The sequence below is a fragment of the Monodon monoceros genome, unplaced genomic scaffold (assembly GCF_005190385.1).
Source record: "Monodon monoceros isolate NGI ecotype Baffin Bay Population unplaced genomic scaffold, NGI_Narwhal_1 Super_Scaffold_8, whole genome shotgun sequence".
NCBI classification, from domain to species: Eukaryota; Metazoa; Chordata; class Mammalia; order Artiodactyla; family Monodontidae; genus Monodon; species Monodon monoceros.
In genome coordinates, this window is record NW_021703785.1 from 50,154,222 (window position 1) to 50,175,129 (window position 20,908).

A 20,908-nucleotide genomic window follows, 5' to 3' on the forward strand; every position below is an offset into this window, starting at 1 on the left:
TTTTTTAAAGATTTATTTATTTATTGGCTGTGTCCAGTCTTAGTTCCGGCACGCGGGATCTTTTGTTACGGCGCGTGGGCTCTTCAATGCAGCACTCGGGCTTCTCTCTAGTTGTGGCACACAGGCTCCAGAGAGCACGGGCTTTGTAGTTGCAGCACTCAGGCTCACTAGCTATGGCGTGAGGGCTTAGTTGCCCTGCGGCATGAGGGATCTTAGTTCCATGACCAAGGCTCAAACCTTCATCCCATGCACTGGAAGGTGGATTCTTAACTACTGGACTACCAGGGAAGTCCCCAAAAGGTCTTTATGTACCTTTTCAGTCTCAGTAATTTATTCTAACAAAACAAATAACATATACAAAGATACAGAGAGAAATTCAGTACCATCGTTCAAAGCAGTAAAAAACTGAAAACAAACTGTTAAATAAATTAGGTGTCACAGAAACCATATCTCATTATATGGAGCGTACCATATTATTCAGCTGTTAAGAATGATTATCTATATAAAACAGTGTACCAAAAAAAAATCTCCACAATATATTTACATGAAATATGCAAGTCAGGAAACAGTATGTATCACTGCACAATTGACATTTATACATATATGGTCCACATTTCAGTGTCTGAAGTAATGATCAACTGAAAGCTAACAGTACTTGTGCCCATTAGTAAAATTTTTATGATTTGTATTATTCGTCTGTGATATTTGGTATTTAAGTAGCTTCTATGTGCCTGGCACTCTTCTGTAGACTCAGAATATAGTCAGTTTACCTGTGGACTCAAGTAAACAATTTGAACATAGTCCCTGCCCACATATGAAGGAAATCAACAAAGTGACAAAGGGTGACCAATAAAACTTACTTTAGATAAGGGAAGGCCTCTCAGAAAACATGACAGCTGCTTTGAGACCTGAATGATAAGGTGGCAGTCATGTAAAAGGCTGGGGCAGAGTACTATCAGCAGAGGAAGTTGTAGGAGTGAACAAAGGCAAGGCAATAGGAGGAAGCACCATGGCCCTTAGAGAGCAGGGAGGAGAGAAGAAGTATGAAAAGTGGCTAAAGAAGGACTTACAGTGGGGTGGAGGGGGGGTGCGGGGGGGACATGTGTATTACCCTTACAGTCAGGAAAAAAGATCAAGCTCGGTTCATGCTAAAAAACAAAAACACTTTACCACTACTCCAATCATACAGGCAGACAAAATTATGAAAATCTTTCCTTGCTAAGTGCTTGACATACATACCTCATTTAATCCTCACGATAGAGCTATTAAAAAGCATTCAGGGACTTCCCTGGTGGTCCAGTGGGTAAGACTTCGCCTTCCCAATGCAGGGGACCCGGTTCGATCCCTGGTCAGGGAGCTAGATCCCACAGGCATGCCGCAACTAAGATCCTGCATGCCTCAACTAAGACCCGGTGCAGTCAAAATAAACAAATAAATAAATGTTTTTTTTTTTTAAAAAAAGGATTCAGAAGACTTCAAAGTAAAACATTCTTGGGATGATTCTCCAAAGACAGTCCACAGAACAGATGCATAAGAATCATCTAAAGACACACACACACAAACACTTCTGAGTCCTACACCAAAGACTCAAATTAGTTGGTCTTAAGTGAACCCAGGATTCTGCAATATTTACTGCCCAGATGACCAGAAATTAGTATAGTGACAAACAGACCTTTGTACCTCACCAGGCAGGTCTGATTGCACCTGTGTGTACACAGTCCCACAATACCATATCTAGATTAAGTCAATGGGTTCACATCTGTATTCAGTAGATCCTATTTAGGGAATCAGCAACGTGTGTAATACATTTTTCAAATATTTCACAGATCTAAAGAAGATTTTTATTTTAATTCAAGCTTTTCTTTTAAAAAAAAAAAGCTTCCGTTATTTGACACCCCAACTGTCACATACACCTCAATCTCTTCTACCATCCTTTCTCACTCCCTTCACAGCCAACCTTCCTCAAAGATTTGTCTATACTCCATTTCTTCATTTCCCACCCATTCTTTGACTCATTCTCGTCTATCTAATCTAATCCTGCCTGTACTATGCCACTAAATCTCTTCTAACTAAGGTCAATGACCACACTGGGCTAAACCCAATTAACACTTTCAGAGCTTGTTTTGTTAGACTCGTAAGTCTCATTCCTGGTTTTCCCCCAATGCTGCACTACTCTTGCTCAGCTTTCTCTGCCCCACTTCCTCTATCTCATGACTGAACACTGGATGTCCTAAAGGTTCCGTTGAAAAGCCTCTTTTCACTCCAGACTCTCCCTTTGGCAAACTCATCCATTTCTACGGTTTCAACTAACAAGTCAGAATATAAAGGTAAAAATCGCCTCTACTCAATTACCCTTGACAATTCCCTTAAATTCACCCTTTAAGTACATCTTACCACATTAGCAGGCCACACTGGCAACCAATATATCATCTGAATAAACGTAACTGAACCACTTTTCCTTCTGACATTCAAGCACCAGATTAAGGAGGTAATTTACATTTAAAGGGTACACTGTATAAAAAGACATTTTTTTTTTTTTTCTTACTTCCACTCCATTTCACCTCCATACTCCCTGGCTTGAAACACAGCAATGTCTAACCACTCTGTTTAAGGTAAAACTCAAAATCCTTAACATGACCTACAATGCCTTATATGGTCTGATACTTGCCATCCTCATCTCCCATCACATTTCACATTAAGCCCTCAGCACCTTCTTCCATTTTCCAAAGCATAATACCCTTTCTTTCCTCATTTCCATAATGCTACTCCCTCAGCCTCCCATCACTTACCATCCCTCTCTTTCTCCTAGCCAGTGCTTACCCATCCTTCAAATCCCACTTCAATGTCATTTCCTTAGGGAAGCCTTTTCACTACAGCCGCCTTTCCACCTACTCGTTAGTTGTCTCCCTGTTCTGCATGTCAACACTCAAACACACTTCTTACTTGTTCAATCAATGTCTATCTTTCCCACTAAGAGGTAGGCTTCATGAGGATCTTGTCTGATTTTTTCATTGTTACATCCCAAGCATCTAAATATTGACCAAATCAAGTAACTTCAATCTCCTTACAGATGCTTTTTACTCTCTTACAATTTGCATATCCAAATACAAATTTTCCTTTTAAAAAAATTATGGTAAAATTAATCACTGAAGTGTACAGTTTAGTAGTAACAAATACATTCATATTGTTTTGCAACCAATCTCCAGAATTCATTTTATCTTGCAAAACTGAAACTCTGTATCCATTAAGTGACTCCCTATTCCTCCTCTCCCCAGCTCCTGGCAATCAACATTCTACTGCTGTCTCTATGATTCTGACTACTCTAGTTACCACATGTAAGTGGAATCATGGCAGTATTTGTCTTTTTGTGACTGGTTTATTTCACTTAGCATAATGTTCTCCAAGTTCATTCATGTTGTAGCACGTGTCGGAATTTCCCTCCTCTTTAAGGCTGAAAAATATTCCCATGTAAGTGTATGCCACATTTTGTTTATCCATTTATCCACTTATGGACACTTAGGTTACTTCCACCTTTTCGCTACTGTAAATAATGCTACTAAGAACATGGGTGTACAGCATCTCTTTGAGACTGCTTTTAATTCTTTGGGGTATATAGCTAGAAATAGAATTGCTGGATCATTTGGTAATTCTATTTCTAATTTTCCGAAGAACCACCAAACTGTTTTCCGTAGTGGTTGTACCATTTTACATTCCTATGAACAGAACACAAGGGCTCTAATTTCCTCAAATCCTCACCAACTCTTGTTATTTGGTTTTTTGTTTTTTGGGTTTTTTTGATAGTAGCTATCCTAATGAGCGTGAGGTGGCAGATTTACTTTTATTTAAACTTTATGTGCTTTCTTTTTCCTACAAACTTGTAAAAAGCCCTCTTAAAATATGCTCCATGAAGTAGCAAAAGACAATTCTAGAAGGTATTGAAAATAGAAAAGAAGAAACAGTCTTTCAAAGCAGGATTTAAGGGACAATAAAATTGTGGTTCAGGGGACTTCCCTGGTGGCGCAGTGGTTAAGAATCCACCTGTCAATGCAGGGGACATGGGTTCGATCCCTCGTCCGGGAAGATCCCACATGCCGCGGAGCAACTAAGCCTGTGCGCCACAACTACTGAGCCTGCGCTCTAGAGCCCGCGAGCCACAACTACTGAGCTCGCGTGCTGCAACTACTGAAGCCCGCATGCCTAGAGTCCGTGCTCCGCGACAAGAGAAGCCACTGCAATGAAAAGCCCGTGCAACGCAACAAAGAGTAGCCCCCACTCGCCACAACTAGAGAAAACCCACGCACAGCAACGAAGACCTAACGCAGCCAAAAAAATAAATCAGTTAATTAAAAAACAATTGTGGTTCATGTGAAAGGGCAAAAAAAAAACAGGGAGAATAAATAATGCAAAGGCATTCCCTCTCATATCTGAAATTTCCTGATGCCAACTGCCTGCAAGAAGTTTTGAATTCCTTAAGCCTATGTTCGGCCTTCCATCAGGATGCTTCCCCTCCCCCTACCTGCCACCTGTTTTCTGGGACAGACCCTTCCCGTCATACTCTTCCTTTCCACTTCAGCTCTGCGACTGGGTCAGTGCCTGCCCTACTCAGGGGATGACTCAGTGGCAGGGCCCCATCCTTCCCAGGTAATAGGGTCACTGGGTCCCTTGGCATAGGAAGGTATCAGTGATAAGCACAGATGGGGCAAAACAAATCCCATTACAACCTTGAAAACTTGAATTAAGTGTTTAATTAAATCTGGAAACAGATAAAAAGCTTCACACAAAGCAATATATCAACACATCCTAAATCGGAAATGTATCCTGATCTTGGGATTTTGAACCCAAAAGAAACTTTAAAAGATTGAACTACAATATTTAAGACTATCTAGAAGACCCTCTGGATCTAGAAGTCACTAGGCTAAGTACCTCCCTAGACATCTAAAATAAAGCCAAAAAAAAAAAAAAAAGGTTCAAATCAAAGTTATTTATTTAATAGTGAATAGTTTGCATTCTAAAATAAAAGACCTATTATGATTTGTAAACACACACCCAACAGACACACAAAACTCATGAGACAGTTGTTATTGTTATTATCAAAATTCAAGTCATCTATGCTGGAATTATTTTTCAAAGAACAAAATGTTTTATACTTAGTTATGAAAATGAACCCATGCTTGGAAAGTAAAAGGGAACACTAACTACCATTAATCCTAAAAGAATCACCATTCTAGCATTAAAAAGGCAGATACCACGTGATAACAAAGTTTAAGTGCAGGCTAAATATTAAGCTAAAAATGTCTTTATATAAGTTCAATTCCATAGTTTTAAAAATGATATGATAGTTAAACCATTAAAGAAGGTTAGAAAACAGAAATATACCTCTAATTTTACTGGCTCTTTGTCCCAATACTTAGGAAAGGAGCAAATAGACCATGAAGTATTTTGAAAGTTACTTTCCTTAAACAGTACCTAAATAATACTGTTTTTTATATGGCAATGTACCTTGCAGACCTAGATAAGCATTTGCATTTTCACCATTAATAGTCTACTTCAAATCACACAGTATACATAAACTGTGGAATATAAGATATAAATGTAGGAAAAAATAGTTCAGAAAAGTCACAATCTCATCTATTTACTTTGAAAAGGTTAAACAAAACCTAATATTGAAAGTCTATTATCATGTTTGTCATGCTACACTTCCGAGAAAAATAACTCAGAAATATTTGAATATTTTAAACCATTAACATTATATTTGAAAATCTCTCCATGACCAAAACATAAGGTGCCTAAAGTGAAGGGGGTAGGGGTTCAGTAGATGCGCCATTCATTCTCTTCCTCATCCTGGATATCACATTCAGAAAGGATGCATGACTGTGATCTCAGAATGGGGCTTCAGCCCACTTCTGCTTTACCGCTAACACAAACTTCCAGCGCTAAATGGCGACCCCACCCCTCCAGACTCCTCAGGGAAAACAAGCGTGTAAGCCATTTACAACATTAGGCTGTAAGCAGCTCATCCGCTGGGAAAGTTTTATTCTGCAGAGTTCTAGACAAAACCATTTCCTGAGTTGCAGAGAGCAATTTTTTCACACCCACAATTTCATTTTGATTCAAGCTAGTTTACCAGTTTAATTTGTGAGCAGACTGCCCTTCTAAAAAAATAACCTGTAATAAAAGCCAAGTTATTTACAAAAATACAATGAAGGCAATTCTTCAAAGCATGGCGAATTTCTAACAATAGAATCCTACTCTATAAAAATGGGAAGGGAAAGCCACTTTCACTTAGGAGGAAAAAAATGATGTGGTACACTGTCACATATTTTTCTCTTTTTTAAATATTTATTTTCTTCAAAACAAGTGTTTCTATTATTTTTTAATTATTTTGGCTGCGTTGCATCTTCGTTGCTGCGCGCGGGCTTTCTCTAGTTACGGTGAGTGGGAGCTACTCTTTGTTGCGGTGCATGGGCTTCTCATTGTGGTGGCTTCTCTTGTTGCGGAGCGCAGGCTCTAGGGCCGTGGGCTTCAGTAGTTGTGGCATGCGGGCTCAGTAGTTGTGGCTCGCGGGCTCTAGAGCACAGGCTCAGTAGTTGTGGTGCACGGGCTTAGTTGCTCCACACCACGTGGGATCTTCCAGGACCAGGGCTCGAACCCATGTCTCCTGCATTGGCTGGCGATTCTTAACCACTGTGCCACCAGGGAAGTCCTCACATATTTTTCAAGAAATATAACTCTCAAGGACATATGTATAAAATAGGATAAAAAGTACAAGAAAAAGGTACCACCTTACAACAGGCATACATGCCACCATGTTTTAAAAAACACACTCTTTGATAAGAAATTTCTAGAGAAAGAAGTATGCCATCTAAAAGGCATTCCTGAATTTCTTTGCAACGTTTTAAAGCTACTGATTTCATTTAAATTCCGTTTATTTAAAAGCCCCAGAAAAAGTTCAGAAAAAAAACTAATTTCAACTTTCTATTTAATGAGCATAACCACATATACCAATATGGAAGAACCATAATCAGTTCTATAATAGTTAATTTCAAGTGGATCAAGTTTTATTATAATTTTTGAGGATTTCAGTTCTAAGTTATATTGTCCACAGGGTGGCAGTCTCACAGTCTTAATTTTGTCTCTGAATTCAAGGTACAATTTCAGTGATCAAAAAGACAGACAGACAGACACACACACACACACACACACACACACACACACACACACACACTGGTGGACAATAATAATTTACTGTCTGGCCAACAATCGCAAAAATTGTCCTTTCCAAAAAAAATCTATGCTTCCTAACTTCCCTATTTCTTTGAGGAGTATTTATACTCCTGACATCTTAAATTTTTCCTTCAATGCACCTCTTCTATTTAATCCTTTATATTCTTTTGCCACCACCCTATTTAGGGAGACACTAGAGGCAAGGAGAGTTGTTAGATTATTACTGTACTGCAGAAGACCCCCCAGCCTCGGTCAGTGTGGACACCACAGACACAACCCTTCCATCCCCCAGTTCATCCTGCACACTACTGCCAAATTAATTTCATTAAAACACACATCATATTACCAGAAATTCCTTCTTTTAGCTAAGTAAACTCCTTACTCCAAAATTCAAGGACCTTCACAATCAGAACCTTCCAAAATCTCCTAAGTGCTCTGCAAGAGTCAAGGGGATTTAGGAAATAAACTTCACTTTGAATATACCTTGCAACTTCCTGGTTTTCATTCATTCATTCATTCATTCAAATATTTTCTGAATGCTCAACAAGTGCCAAGCACTGCCCCAAGTGCTGATGATACAGAACGGGGGGAAAAGTCAAAGTCCCTGCTCCAAAGATATTCTCCTGACAGGACAGTCTCGGGTTGAGAGCTATTAGGGGAAGGGGGATAAACCCCCAGGTACTTCCAGCTCTCGGCCAGCAAGGGATACAACTCTTCCCAAGTATGAGCCATCAGAAGCACACTAGGGGTTGGGAGGGATGATAAAAAGACATCAGAGGAGATCTGCCAGCACTGACATTGTCTGCTACAGACCGTAGCCTATTCTTGCACTCTTACACTATACTACTACACTACTACTACTACTACTGGTCCATTCCTATACTATTTGTACTCTCAGCTCAGCCAAAATGTGCTAGCAACTGTTTAGGGACCTCTGTTCCTGCTTGCTTCCTTCTTATATATAGCCTTGTCTCCCGCTCAATCATCTCCACCAGCAAAGCATAAGCAGCCTTCCAAGCCAATCTCAAATGCTGCCTCCTAGAGGCCTTTCCCCATTCTCTTCACACAAACCCAGATGTGACATTTTAGAGACCTTCAAACCCTTGTAACCCTTGGCTTAGTCTCCTCTAAGCATTTATCACACTATGCACTGTATCATAATTATCTGTATACTTCAACCTCCTTCGTCTGTTATCTACTGAGCTCTTGCTACATTCCTGGACTATCTAGGAGCTAGAGTTGCAGTGTTAAATCATTCCATTATTATTTTTAAATATTTAATATCCAAATGATAAACATAAAATGTAGACCAAATATTCTATATCTTTTGATTGCCTCGATCTTTTTTTAACAGTTTTGCTGAGATATAATTTACATACCATGAAGTTCACCCACACAAAGAGTAGAACTCAATGTTTTTTAGTATATTTACAGAGTTGTGCAACAATCATCATAATGTAATTTTAGGACACTTTAATCACCCTAAAAAGAAACCTTGTACCTACATTAGCAATCACTTCCCGTCCCCATGTCGTCCTCCCCCACCCCGGCCAATCCTAGGCAACCATAATCTATCCTCTTTCTCTACAGATTTGTCTATTCTGGGCATTTCATATAAATGGACTCATACAAAATGTGGTCTTTTGAACCTGGCTTCTTTTGTTTAGCATAATGTTCTTGAGACTGATCCATGCTGTGGTATATATCAGTACTTCATCCCTTTTTATTGCCAAAAAATATTTGATTGTATGGGTACACTGCATTCTATTCATTCATTCCTCAGTTGACAGACATTAGGGTTATCTGTCACTTTCTGCTTATGAATGCTGCTATAAACAATTGTGTACAAGTTCTTGCATGGACATGTTTTCATCTGTCTAGGGTATACATCTAGGAGTGGAACTGCTGGGTCACATGGCAACTCTATGTTTAACATTTTGAGAGAACTGCCAAACAGTTTCCCAAAGTGGCTGCACCATTTTACATTTCCCCCAGCAACCTATGACGGTACCAACTTCTTCATTACTGTTTGACTCTTACAGAACAAGAGTGATCTCACTACACAGTATCCTTACTCTCACGGAACTTATATTCTAGTAGAATAAGACAAGAAATAAACAGGAACAAACATGTTTATTTCAGATAAGCAAAAGAAGAAAATAAAGCAGCATAAAGTAACCAGACAGTAACCAGAAAAGGGAGTCTCTAGTGAGGGTAGACAGAAAGGCCTCTCTGATAAGGTAACGCTGACAGGAGTGAGATGTGCAGAGCTGGAGGGGGAATACTGCAGGCAGTGGAAACAGCAAGACATAAGACTGAGAAAAGAACAAGTATGGCACATTCAAGGAACAAAAAGCAAGAAGCCAGTGCAGCTAAAGTACAATGAAAAGGGAGAGGAGGGAGGAGGTGGCGTTGAGGACCCAAGTAGAGGCTAGACAATGTTAGGCTCAGAGACCACGGTAAAGTCTTTGGATTTTAAAATGCCATCGTCATTTTCCCAACCCTTATATTTCTTTACGTACAGGTGTTCATCTATGCAAACGTTTACTGAACTGTCGTACATCTTCTAGCTGCACCTAATAGTAACAAATAGTAAAGAGACTATTTGGGTAATCCACACCACTCATTTAGTATCACTTTATTTTGTGGCTCAAGAGAGAACATGTAAAACATGACTACCAATGGTGTTTTGGAAGCAAGGCACAAGCGTATGAATGAATCCTTACAAAGTTATCACCTAGTCCTGACCAATTTAAGGTGTATGCTTCACCGACAGTAACTAGCAGCTCTGTCTTAGACTATTTCCAGTAAGAATACAGTTGCAGATCATTCTCATAATCTAAATCTAGATTTCATTCTTTTAAATGTTAATTGATTTTCTCCACTCCATTGGTTAAAAATTAATATCTAATTGCTAAAATGAAACCCATGGGCACAAAATATTCTACATGTTTCTATATTGTTTGACTCATAAAAAAAGAATTTTTCACATATTATGCTATATTCAGTTTCTTCAAAGAGACGCAAAATGTTTTAAAAAGTCTAGTGACATAAATGCCATAAAACAACTTGTTACCTAGTCAAAATTTATCCAGTTAAAATTCCCTTTTTACCATCCCAACTTGACCCCCATGGCTCTCCCTCCAGGCACTGTGTGCTCCCACCCTGCCAGGCTACTAGCCAGCCTCACACTTGTTGCCCCAACCTCAGCTTTCTGATACACATTCCCCACCAGGAGAAATCCAACCCGTTCTTCAAGGTCCAGGGCAAACACTCTCCCTTCCTTGTCTGGTCTCTAGTCCTCTTCCCTGAGTAGAAGTGACTTCTCACCTATGTGCTCTTGAAGGAATTCTGCAACTCAGATGCTGCCCTAGCCAACTGTGCCTGGTACACAACAATATATAAGTCTATGTCTCGGACAGATATATTGTCACCAAACTACCCCTCTCAGCATACCTTCAACTATATATAAAGCTATTTGCAATTATACCGGGTGCTCAGTTGAAAATCACATCCATTTTAGCACAATTTGATACCAAGTCGTCACAAAATGCGAGGTCAAGATTGAAGCTCTTCTGAAGGCAATTAAGGCAGAAGGATCTTTCCTTCCTTCCACACTCAGGCCTAATTCTTTAGTAAATGGTTTCTGAACAATGACCCGATCCTCTATTTAAATGAAACTTTTCCACTCTTATTACCGACACAAGAATTGCTCAACAATTCTTTTAACTCTCAAGTTTGTGAGTGGTATGTATCATCAAGAATTTATGGCTCTAAACCCAGAGCACAGAGAAGGTGAAAGATCTACCACAAGGTCATACAGCTAATCAAAAGGGCCAAAATATGACTCCATTCAGGATTCTCTCCAAAACCTCCTAACATGAAGAACCTGAACATCAGTTAACTTCCAAGACTATCTGATGATGCTTGGTGTAGAGAAAACGTTCAAATATTTGAACTAATGAAGATGATCTAAAACATTTTTAGTTGTGGAAGCTTATTTACAATGTGAAAGTAATTCATCCTTAATCATACTGTCCACATTAACAGATTATTTCAAAATTCACTTTGCAGTTAAAACTATCAAACACAGTTTGGGAAGGCACATACTAACAACTAATCCTTCTGCTCTGCGTAATGGCACTGACCAGAGACCCGTCCACAAGAGCCACTTTTTCCTTCTTCATTTGTTCCCGGAGGCCCAATAGACTAAACATCAGAGCTCACCCCATTTTCTAATTTCAGCTTGCATTTAAGATAACGCTTTTGTTTCATTTACAGCTCACATGCTGCTGACACAGCTGCCCCTTCTTTGTAATAAACACAGGGCTTCTATATTTAAAAATACAGTGAAACTTTGTTATAACATCCCCTCCCCAGTCTCCGGCCAATTTTCTCTCTTCCAAGCCCCACCTCCACCCCAGGATTTTCTATCCGCGGCGCTCAAAACGTTAGACCCTTTTGGAAAGTCACATTTCTTCTTTAAAGACATCTCATCCTAGTGGTATTTTTCTTCTCCACAGCGTGTGTGTGTGTTTTTTTTTGGGGGGGGGGCGGACGTGGGCGGAGAACGGGACGGACGCCCTTCCCCAGAGGCCTTCCCGAGCAGAAACACTCAAGTCTGTGGCTCCGGAGTCTGGGGTACTTTCTGAGAACTACAGCCGGTGCCCCCGATGTCAAGTTGGGATGACCTCGCAGGCCGGCCTCGGGGCGGGGCTCGGGCGCCGCGGGAGCCCGGGGTGGACACGCGGCCAATCCGGCTGCCGCGGGCAGCTGCGCGGTCAGGAGTGCGCACCCGCGGGCACCGAGGATCTCCGGACAGCCCTCGGCGCCTCCCTGCGTCCCCCCCTCCCCTGCCAGGGGGCTGCTTTGTGTCGGGGGTGTTTCTAGTCAACACTCGGCCGAGACAACGGGGCTCCAAGCCGGGCGCGGGCTCCCGGGCGCCGAGGGCAGGGAGCAACACGCCCCGCTTCGCTTGGGACCGTCAGAAGGGGCCGGCCGAGGAGGAGGGTGTGGGCCCGAGGGGGGCACTGGGGACAGATAAGGCGAGGCCAGAGTTAATCATCACCTCCCGAGCGCTTGGAAAGGGACGGCCGGGGGCCGGAGGGGCGGGAGGGCGGCCCCGGGGAAAGTGAAACTCCTTCCCCGCCGCTCAGCCCCGCCAGCCTCCGGCAGGAGCAGAGAAACCCTGAGTACACTCGCTCCTCCAGCCCGCCCGGCGCGGCACTCGTGTCTCCCAAAGCCGCAGCCCAGTTCACGGCGTCACTAACAACTACTCGAACGCGCGTTTTCCACGAAATCACCTGGGGTAGGGGGCAGGAAAAAAGAGCCAGAGCCACTGGAAATAAAAATGAGTTAGTCCCCCCTGTCCACTTCTAAAAACAAATACAACATTCCCATACCGGGAGTCGAACCCGGGCCGCCTGGGTGAAAACCAGGAATCCTAACCGCTAGACCATATGGGAAGTGCTGCTACGAAGCTGCGGTGACTCACCTGACAAGCGCAAACGCCGCCGCTTCCCCAGCTCCACCGCCCACCGCCACTCCAGCCGCCGCCGCCCCTGCGCCACCCGAGTCGCTACCGCCGCTGCCCACGCGCTCGCGAGCCAGGGAACGCGCCCGACCCGAGCGCGCGGGCGTCCGGGGGGGCGGGGCTGGGTCGCTCTGCCGCCTCAGGAAAGTTCTGAGGCAAGGCCGAGCCAAGCGACTCTCGGCTCCGAAACCAGCTGTTTCACCTCTTTTTTTTTTAACTCCGCCAACGGCCCCCAGCCTACAGGTCCGGGCTGCTCTGCTGGTCAAAGTGCGTGCGGACTAGTTGGCAAAGTTGAGGGCGGCGACGTCTCTGGGAACAGCTGTTTGCGTTCGGGGCGGAGGCGGCGCGCGAGCTCCTCGGCCACGAGCCAGCGAGCCTAGAAGAAGGGTGGAGGTTCTGGATCTCAGGGAAAAAAAGAGAAGGCGGGATGACGCGGGGACGTGAGGCTTGAGCTTCCCGTCCCTCAGCTCAGGTCCCGTCGCGCTTTCGCCCCTTCTCCGTGACCTCAACCCGTTTATAGCAACCCCACCTCTCCGGAGCCGGGAGTACCGCCCCTGGAGGGGGAGGGGAAGGAGAGGAAATTTCGAACGCGGATTGAGTCGTCTGGGCACCCGTAGTTGGGAACCGTGGAACACTGGTCCGAGGGAAGAAGGGAGGTGTCCGGGCTTGGAGGCTGCGGTGGGCCTCGCGGTGAGCTGGGCTCCGACTCGCCCCGCGTGGGGAACGCGAGCCTCAGCCGGGCCCGGAGCGACCCGCGGAGCGGCTGGTCCTGTCATGTGAGTCGGGTCTCAGGCTCTAAACAACGAGGTCTTGTTTCTCCGGGCGGCCCTTTCCCCCTCCGGGTCTCTCGCTCCCCACCACCCCTCTCCCCCCGCCCTCGGCCGGGGGGCGTGACGGACGCTCCTTTAACTCGCTCGGGGTCGGCAGCGGACAGGCGGGGCCCATTTTCTGGGCGGGGTGGGGATGCTGCCCCGAAGAGCGCCCTGGGGGCCTGGAGCACGGGCTCTGGGAGGGAGGCTGGCGGCCCCTGGAGGTTGGACGGCCGCCGCAAAGCGACGGAGCGCTCCCGCCACCTACACGGTTGGGGGCCGAGAGCATCCTTCTGGTTTCTGTAGCGCTTGAACCGTGGGGTATTGTGAAATTGTAGGGTTGGGCTGCGGCCACCGCTGCCTTCTCCGCCTACTAGAAGCGGCCAGCCTTGGTTAGCCTATGAATTTATTTTTTATTTTTTGGTCTTGCCGGCCGAGGGATCCTTTGGCTTTTCTAACTCTCTTTTGCCATGAGGCTCAAGAACAAACTGTATTAACTGATAGTCTCAGAGGAACCACGGCCTCCCACCAGAGGTGTCTTATGTTTTGTTCTTTGGGTAGAAATAACTTGATTTAAAGTGAACTTTATGAGTTTCTTCATGTTTCAATTAACAGTAATCTCCAAAAATGCCAGAAAGGAATGGAAAGAATAGATAATCTTCTCCAAGATGTTCCTTATTTCTTCACATTGATGACAGTAACAAATGAGGCATTTTTTAAAAAGCTATTTTGTTTAAGGACGTTTTAAATCCGTTGCAGACTTTTCCCACTCTACTGGCAACAGAATTTCAGTTGACTGATTTCAGTCAGCTAAATAATAAAGCAGGGTGCTGTGTGTAACAAGTCAAGATTCAGTAGCAGAGGCTTATATTTCGGCCTTTTTAAGACGTTGTAAATCATGCAAAAATTTACCTTTTTAAATTGTAAATAAACTTAAACTTGTTTTTCCTTTTCCAGGGCAGACTACTGGAAGTCCCAACCAAAGAAATTCTGTGATTACTGCAAGTGCTGGATAGCGGACAATAGGCCTGTATGATAATTTCTCTATTAAAGATTCTCATAATATTGTATTCATGTGAAATGTTCCTTTTTGATCTAAACTCACAGCTTACAAAACAGTTTCATATACATTGCTCTTGATTTTTCAAAACATCGAACAATTCTTGTTGTCTTTGCATTCCTTGTAGGAAAGCTGTGAGCCTTCTTCTTTTTCATCAGCCCAAATTTGATTATGTACTAAGCCAAATTATTTCTCTGTGGCCCTTCAGTCACATTAAGGAACTGGACATTGCGTGGGTAATCGCATTAATGTTTATGAAACACCTACGTTATGATGGTGCTGTTTGTAATGTTGTCGTATACAAAGAAAAGTAAAAGCAGAAAGCCCTTAATATGTAGAAAGAAGTGACATTATTGTACTTTTTCTTGTATGTTTTCTGTTTTAGAGATAGTTAAATATGTTTGATGCAGAGCTTTATATCTCTAAATGCTTAAATTTGAAAGAACATTGTTACCTTTGTCATGGAATATGAAAATAGGAACCTTTAAGCACATTATTACTGTATGTCTTAGTCCAAATTCAGCTTTTAAGACATGAAACAAAAAGCACCATTGATTTTTGGTTTTTTTCCCCATCTCATGCATGTCATACTCTATGTACATAGTACATAAACGGTAGGGTATCTTTTAAATGTATATTCATATCCTTATTATTTGGTAGAGTGGGATGCACAGAAGAACAGTAGCCCCATCTTTAACAGTGTTATGTTTCTTTGATAGACATTTATTACTATTATCTGCAAAGAGTTTAAGGATTTTTTCTGTTCAGTTTTGTCTTGCTTTTTTTTTGTCTTTTTGAATAGTTGCTAAAGTTCTTGACTATTTTGTTTGACTTAGCCATCCTAAAAAAAAAAAAAAAACCACAAATTTTAAAAGCTACACAAATCACTGATAGTCTCTTCCCTGGAAGTATCCAAGCAATTCAGTGTTTTTGAGTGATCTAGAGCAGGGGTCCCCCACCCCCAGGCCTCCAGTGGTACTGGTCCACGGCCTGTTAGGAACCGGGCTGCCCAGCAGGAGGTGAGTGGTGGGCGAGCAAGTGAAGCTTCATCTGTATTTATAGCCGCTCCCCATCACTCACATTACCGCCTGAACCAACACCCCCCACCCCCCACCCCAGGGAAAAAATGTCTTCCACAGTCCCTGGTGCCAAAAAGTTTGGGGACCACCAATCCAGAGTAAATAATTCCTTCTAGGATAGTCTTTCTTCATCTTCTTGAATTGCTAATATACATTGATTTAACCTTTAGAAACAAAATTAATTTGTTTTTGAACAGACCTTAAATATTCTTTGTGTAATATAACCAACTTTAGGAAACGAACATATGAAAAATAGAGGATGAATATTTGCTTTATGAAGTCACACTTTAAAGAGGAATTCACAGCAGTACTTTAGAATAATCAGGAAATGTGTTAGATAAGAATTGACTGACAAAACTTATTTTGAAAAGTTACCAGAAATTTCTTACTGCATACAACAACACATTTGTAATTTAGGGAGCATTCTGGCTGTTAAATAGGTAATAGCATTCACTCACCGACTCTGTCCCCATCCATCCATTTACCACCATTCCTCATAGGTTACCACTTTTTAAATTTTCCATTGTTTCTATAGGCATATAGATACAGGTTCTGATTCCAGCACGCATAGAAGGTAGCATGCTGTTTACACTGCCGTGCATCACAGGTGTTTTTTTTTTAAACTGGACACCATATGCTGGAGCTCTTTCATCATCAGTGTATAAGGAGCTTCTTTGTTCCCTATTACAGCAGCCTAATTTTGACAGATAGTGCCAGGTTGCCCTGCATAGAAGTTTTACATTTTGTACCATTACCACATAGTAATAGTATTTGTTTACAATTTAGGAGGAGTTTTTTAACATCTACTTTTCTCTCAATTTGGAAGAATAAGGTTCTAAGAATCATTGCTTATTCTCTGTGCCTCTTACCTAATGTGACAAGTAGAGCAGTACAAATTCTGGAGATTCGCCGGTTTTGACATTTTATGTTGAGAGGTGTTTCTTGAAGTTAAGATTTTTTTTTTCCACTCCTCCTTTGGCTTCATGTCTTGTTTGAGTCCTCTTTACAATCATATTCACTAGATTAGTCATCAAGGGTACCTTGTATATTTCTCTATTAATATGGTCATCATAGTTTATTTTAAGCACCAAAGGAAACCTAGTCAGAGGGCATAATAATAAATAATGTGGTTTAGTTCCTTAGCATCATTTGATAAAAAGGACCAATTTGCATTAGAATTATTTTTATCTTTTCTGCCAATTGTAATTCAATTTTGTTATGTTCCATATATTTACTGTTACTTTGCTGTGAACATTATGTGTAGTTTTCCTTTGTATCTTCTTTTTTTTTTTTTATCTTCAAGAGCATTGAATTTCATGAAAGAGGAAAGAATCATAAGGAAAATGTGGCAAGGAGGATCAGTGAGGTAATCTAGTTTGTTTCTTTCTTTGCCAATTTCTCTATGTAAATATCAGCCCTTTATCTAGCTTTCACTTTTGTATGTGTCTTGCTCAGATTAAACAGAAAAGCCTGGATAAGGCAAAGGAAGAAGAAAAGGCATCAAAGGAGTTTGCTGCAATGGAGGCAGCTGCCCTGAAAGCATACCAAGAGGATTTGAAAAGGCTTGGCTTAGAGTCAGGTAAAAAAGGAGCCAGAATGTTTTAAAAGTAACATCAGAGGTCATGCTCAGTGAGCTCTTATTGTTTCCATAGAGAGGTTGTACACTCGGTATACTCTTAGTGCTTTGCCTGTACATCACAGCCCTATTGAGACTGTGGGACTTTTGCTTGTGCACTTTTGTTTTGTTTTTAAATCTTCATCTTTCAGTACCTCCATTCACAACAACTGTGTTACTCTTGGGGTTTCCTAGTCCTCGCTCTATCGTAGGTCAGCGGTTCATTTCCGAGACACTTGAGTTTTTATGTATTCTAATTATTTGGCTAAATGGATCTATTCATTTAAAAAATTGGCGTTGCATTATAACCCCCGTTCACTTTATCTATATGGTCAAAACTATGAATCATGTTTATTTATATAATTGAATTATAGTGAATTAACCTTGTGTGGACAAATTAAGTGACTTTACTACTAGAAGGTAGATTTTTTTTTTACTTTTTAATTTTTTTATTGAATATATTGGACATGTATATAACATGGTGTGTTACTTTGATACATTTATTGTAATGGGATTGCCATTGTAGCAATATTTATCATATTACATAATTATAGTATGATATCATTGTCTATGTTCATTATATTGTTCATTAGACTTCTGGCTTACTTACTATTCATTGCAAGTTTGTACCCTTAAACAATATTAGTCTTATCCCTCCACTCCCCCATCCCCTATTTTGCTTTGTCTTTTACAAGTTTGACTTTTTTAGATTCCACATATAGGTGATACCATACAGTATTTGTCTTTCCGTATCTGGCTTATTTCACTTAGCATAATGTGCTCAGGGTTCATCCATGTTGTCGCAAATGGCACGGTATCCTCCCTTCTAATGGCTGAATTGTGTGTGTGTGTGTGTGTGTGTGTGTGTGTGTGTTTATGCCACATCTTTTTTTATCCACTTATCTGCTGATGGGCATTTAGGCTGTTTCCTATCTTAGCTATGAATAACTTAGCTGTGATAACGCTGCAATAAGTATATATCTCTTCATAATCCAGTCTCATTTCCTTTGGGTATATACCCAGACGTGAATTAGTGGATGGTATAGTAGACCTATTTTTTAATTTTCTGAAGAACCTCCATACTTTTCCTCTGTGGTTGAACCAGTTTACATTCTCACCAGCAGTGTATGAAGGCTCCCATTTTACCACATGCCCGCCAGCAAGAAGGTAGATAATTTGAGGGTGTGAGGATAACTCATTTCCAGATAAAAGGCATTATTTAAGTGGAGTATATCTATCTTGTCACTGAATTTAGACTTTAAATTGGTAATTTTCTATAAAGCATTACTTCCATGACAAATCCATCATCCTGAAACCAGATCTCAGTTGTTGATCTTGCATAATGGTTGCAGTAGTCAACATGGAACAGTATTCTTTACTTTCTAACAAAAACTGCTTTTGATTAACTTTTTAAGCAGAGCAACAGTTAATTGGCGTTGCCCTCATCACATAAGAACAGTTGTGCCCAGAGTTTTTTTTTTGGATGCGTTGGGTCTTCGTTGCTGCACACAGGCTTTCTTTGGTTGTGGCGAGTGGGGGCTACTTTTCGTTACAATGCAAGGACTTCTTATTGTGGTGGCTTCTCTTATTGCGGAGCGTGGGCTTCAGTAGTTGCAGCACGCAGGCTCAGTAGTTGTGACATGTGGGCCCTAGAGCTCACGGGCTTCAGTAGTTGTGGCATGTGGGCTCAGTAGTTGTGGCTCATGGGCTGGAGAGCGTAGGCTCAGTAGCTGTGACACACAGGCTTAGTTGCTCCGTGGCATGTGGGATCTTCCCAGACAAGGGATCAAACCCCTCTCCCCTGCATTGGCAGGCGGATTCTTAACCACTGCACCACCGGGGAAGTCCGTGACCAGACTTTTAAAATATCCTTGACATTATTAGTTAAAAGGCGGGGGTAGTAGTATTTCTACAAGGTTAAAGCTTTATGTTCATTTTAAGGGGAAAAAGGATTGTAGGCATTCCTGCAGAATTAAAGACGTAGTTGAAAATTCATCTCATCAATTAGGTAGATCGGGAGATTCTATTATGCTGCCCTATGAGCAAATAAATCTTAGTGTTTTATATTTAATTGGATTTTTCCTATCAAATGTTTTTAATAGCCTTGTTTTCTAAATAGAATATGTATTCCTTTAAAAGTGAAACAGTATAGGCAAAGAAAAGAGTTTTTAAAACTAGCTGCTTTTAAGATTTCTCCAGACATCTTTAGAATTTTTTTAATAAAGTTATACTGTACATTTTATGCTGTGGTCTGTTTGGGGGTGGTTTTATTTATTCCCTAAATGATATGTCAAATACGTCTTTTCTTTTAAATAATTAAAGATACACATTATTTTTAGTGGCTACAGAGTGTTTAGAAACACAAGCTTTGGGGTCAACCAGAATAGCCTCTTGCTAGTGATACGACTTTCGATTTTTACTAAAATTAAGTAACATAATGGTATGAATTGTTCATTACTGTGACCACTTGTAACAAGTGTTCAATAAAGGGTATAAAATGCCATAATAGGATGCCATTAAAATGCCATAATTTATGTAACTAGTCTCTTCCTGATTAACATTTAGGTTCCTTGGAGTTTTTTACTGTTAGGAAGAATGTTTCAGTGAGCACCCTTATGTAGGCATGTTTTCACATTTATCTCTGTAGGCTCAATTTCTAGAAGTGAGATTGCAGATTTAAAGTGTAAATATATTTTGTATATTGACTGATGAAATCAAGCTGTCTCCACAAATGTTGGGCTGATTTATACTTTTTCTAGAAATAAAATTATTTTATTAACTAATGTTGGGAATAATTATTCCTTTGGAAAAAAGCAAAGCCATAAAAACTACCCATTTTTTATACCCATGTAAATATCCGATAGATCATACTGACTAACTGTGGATTGCTCATTCTTTTCAGTATTATTGATCTAATGCAAAAAAAATTGTATGTATTTGCATTTCTTTGGATATTAGTGAAGTTAAGTGTTAAAGTACCTTTGTCCTTTTTGCCCATTTTTGTGTTAGAATGTTAGATTTGTAAAGGATCTTTGTTAGGAACATTAATCCTCTGTCATATTTGTTGTAAAGATTTATCATTTGTCTGTCTTGCGTTTTTCTTGTTTTTATTTTTGCCATACCAAATATTTGAATTTCTGTGCATTCAAATTTAACATTATTTTACTTTTTGGTTTTTTTGTAAATATCTTTGATCTGAAATTTATATTGATGTAAAAACATGGGAGGAGCAAGGAGTGGAGAATAAATTTACTTTTTTCCAAATAATTAACCAGTCAGTCCAACATCGTTTGTTAAATTATTTTTTTTTCTCTAATAAGAAATACTAGAAATATGCAGTTGGAACTGTTTCTGTACTGTTGTGTTTCAGTCATATGTTTGTCTACTCCTGGATCAGTTTTACACTATTGGTTTTTTAATCAGAGTTTCAGAATGTTTTAATATCTAGTAGGACTAGATTCCCTTTATCACTTCTTTTTTACAATTCTCCAGGATATTCTTATATTCTTGCATATTTAGCTTTCTAAATAGGCTTTGTAATAACGTGTCAAGTTCCCAAAAGAATCTTGTCAGGCTTTTAATTGGAAT

The 20,908-nt window shown here is 40.9% G+C and overlaps 2 protein-coding genes and 1 non-coding gene across 3 annotated transcripts in view; 1 reads left to right on the plus strand and 2 right to left on the minus strand.

The window, feature by feature from the left end:
* ELF1 (E74 like ETS transcription factor 1) overlaps window positions 1-13,006 on the minus strand; it is a 104,794-nt gene extending 91,788 nt beyond the window's left edge. The window contains exon 1 of the mRNA XM_029210334.1: window positions 12,719-13,006. The gene's annotated coding sequence lies outside the window, so the exon portion shown is untranslated. The remainder of the gene's footprint in view (window positions 1-12,718) is intronic.
* Window positions 12,618-12,689, minus strand: TRNAE-UUC. Its single transcript has one exon. It is a non-coding gene; the product is annotated as a tRNA-Glu (tRNA).
* A 222-nt stretch (window positions 13,007-13,228) lies between the features above and the next one.
* WBP4 (WW domain binding protein 4) overlaps window positions 13,229-20,908 on the plus strand; it is a 30,930-nt gene continuing 23,250 nt past the window's right edge. The window contains exons 1-4 of the mRNA XM_029210340.1: window positions 13,229-13,533; window positions 14,524-14,596; window positions 17,009-17,071; window positions 17,161-17,284. Of these exons, the coding sequence (XP_029066173.1) occupies window positions 13,532-13,533; window positions 14,524-14,596; window positions 17,009-17,071; window positions 17,161-17,284 (262 nt within the window). The 5' untranslated portion in view covers window positions 13,229-13,531. The remainder of the gene's footprint in view (window positions 13,534-14,523; window positions 14,597-17,008; window positions 17,072-17,160; window positions 17,285-20,908) is intronic.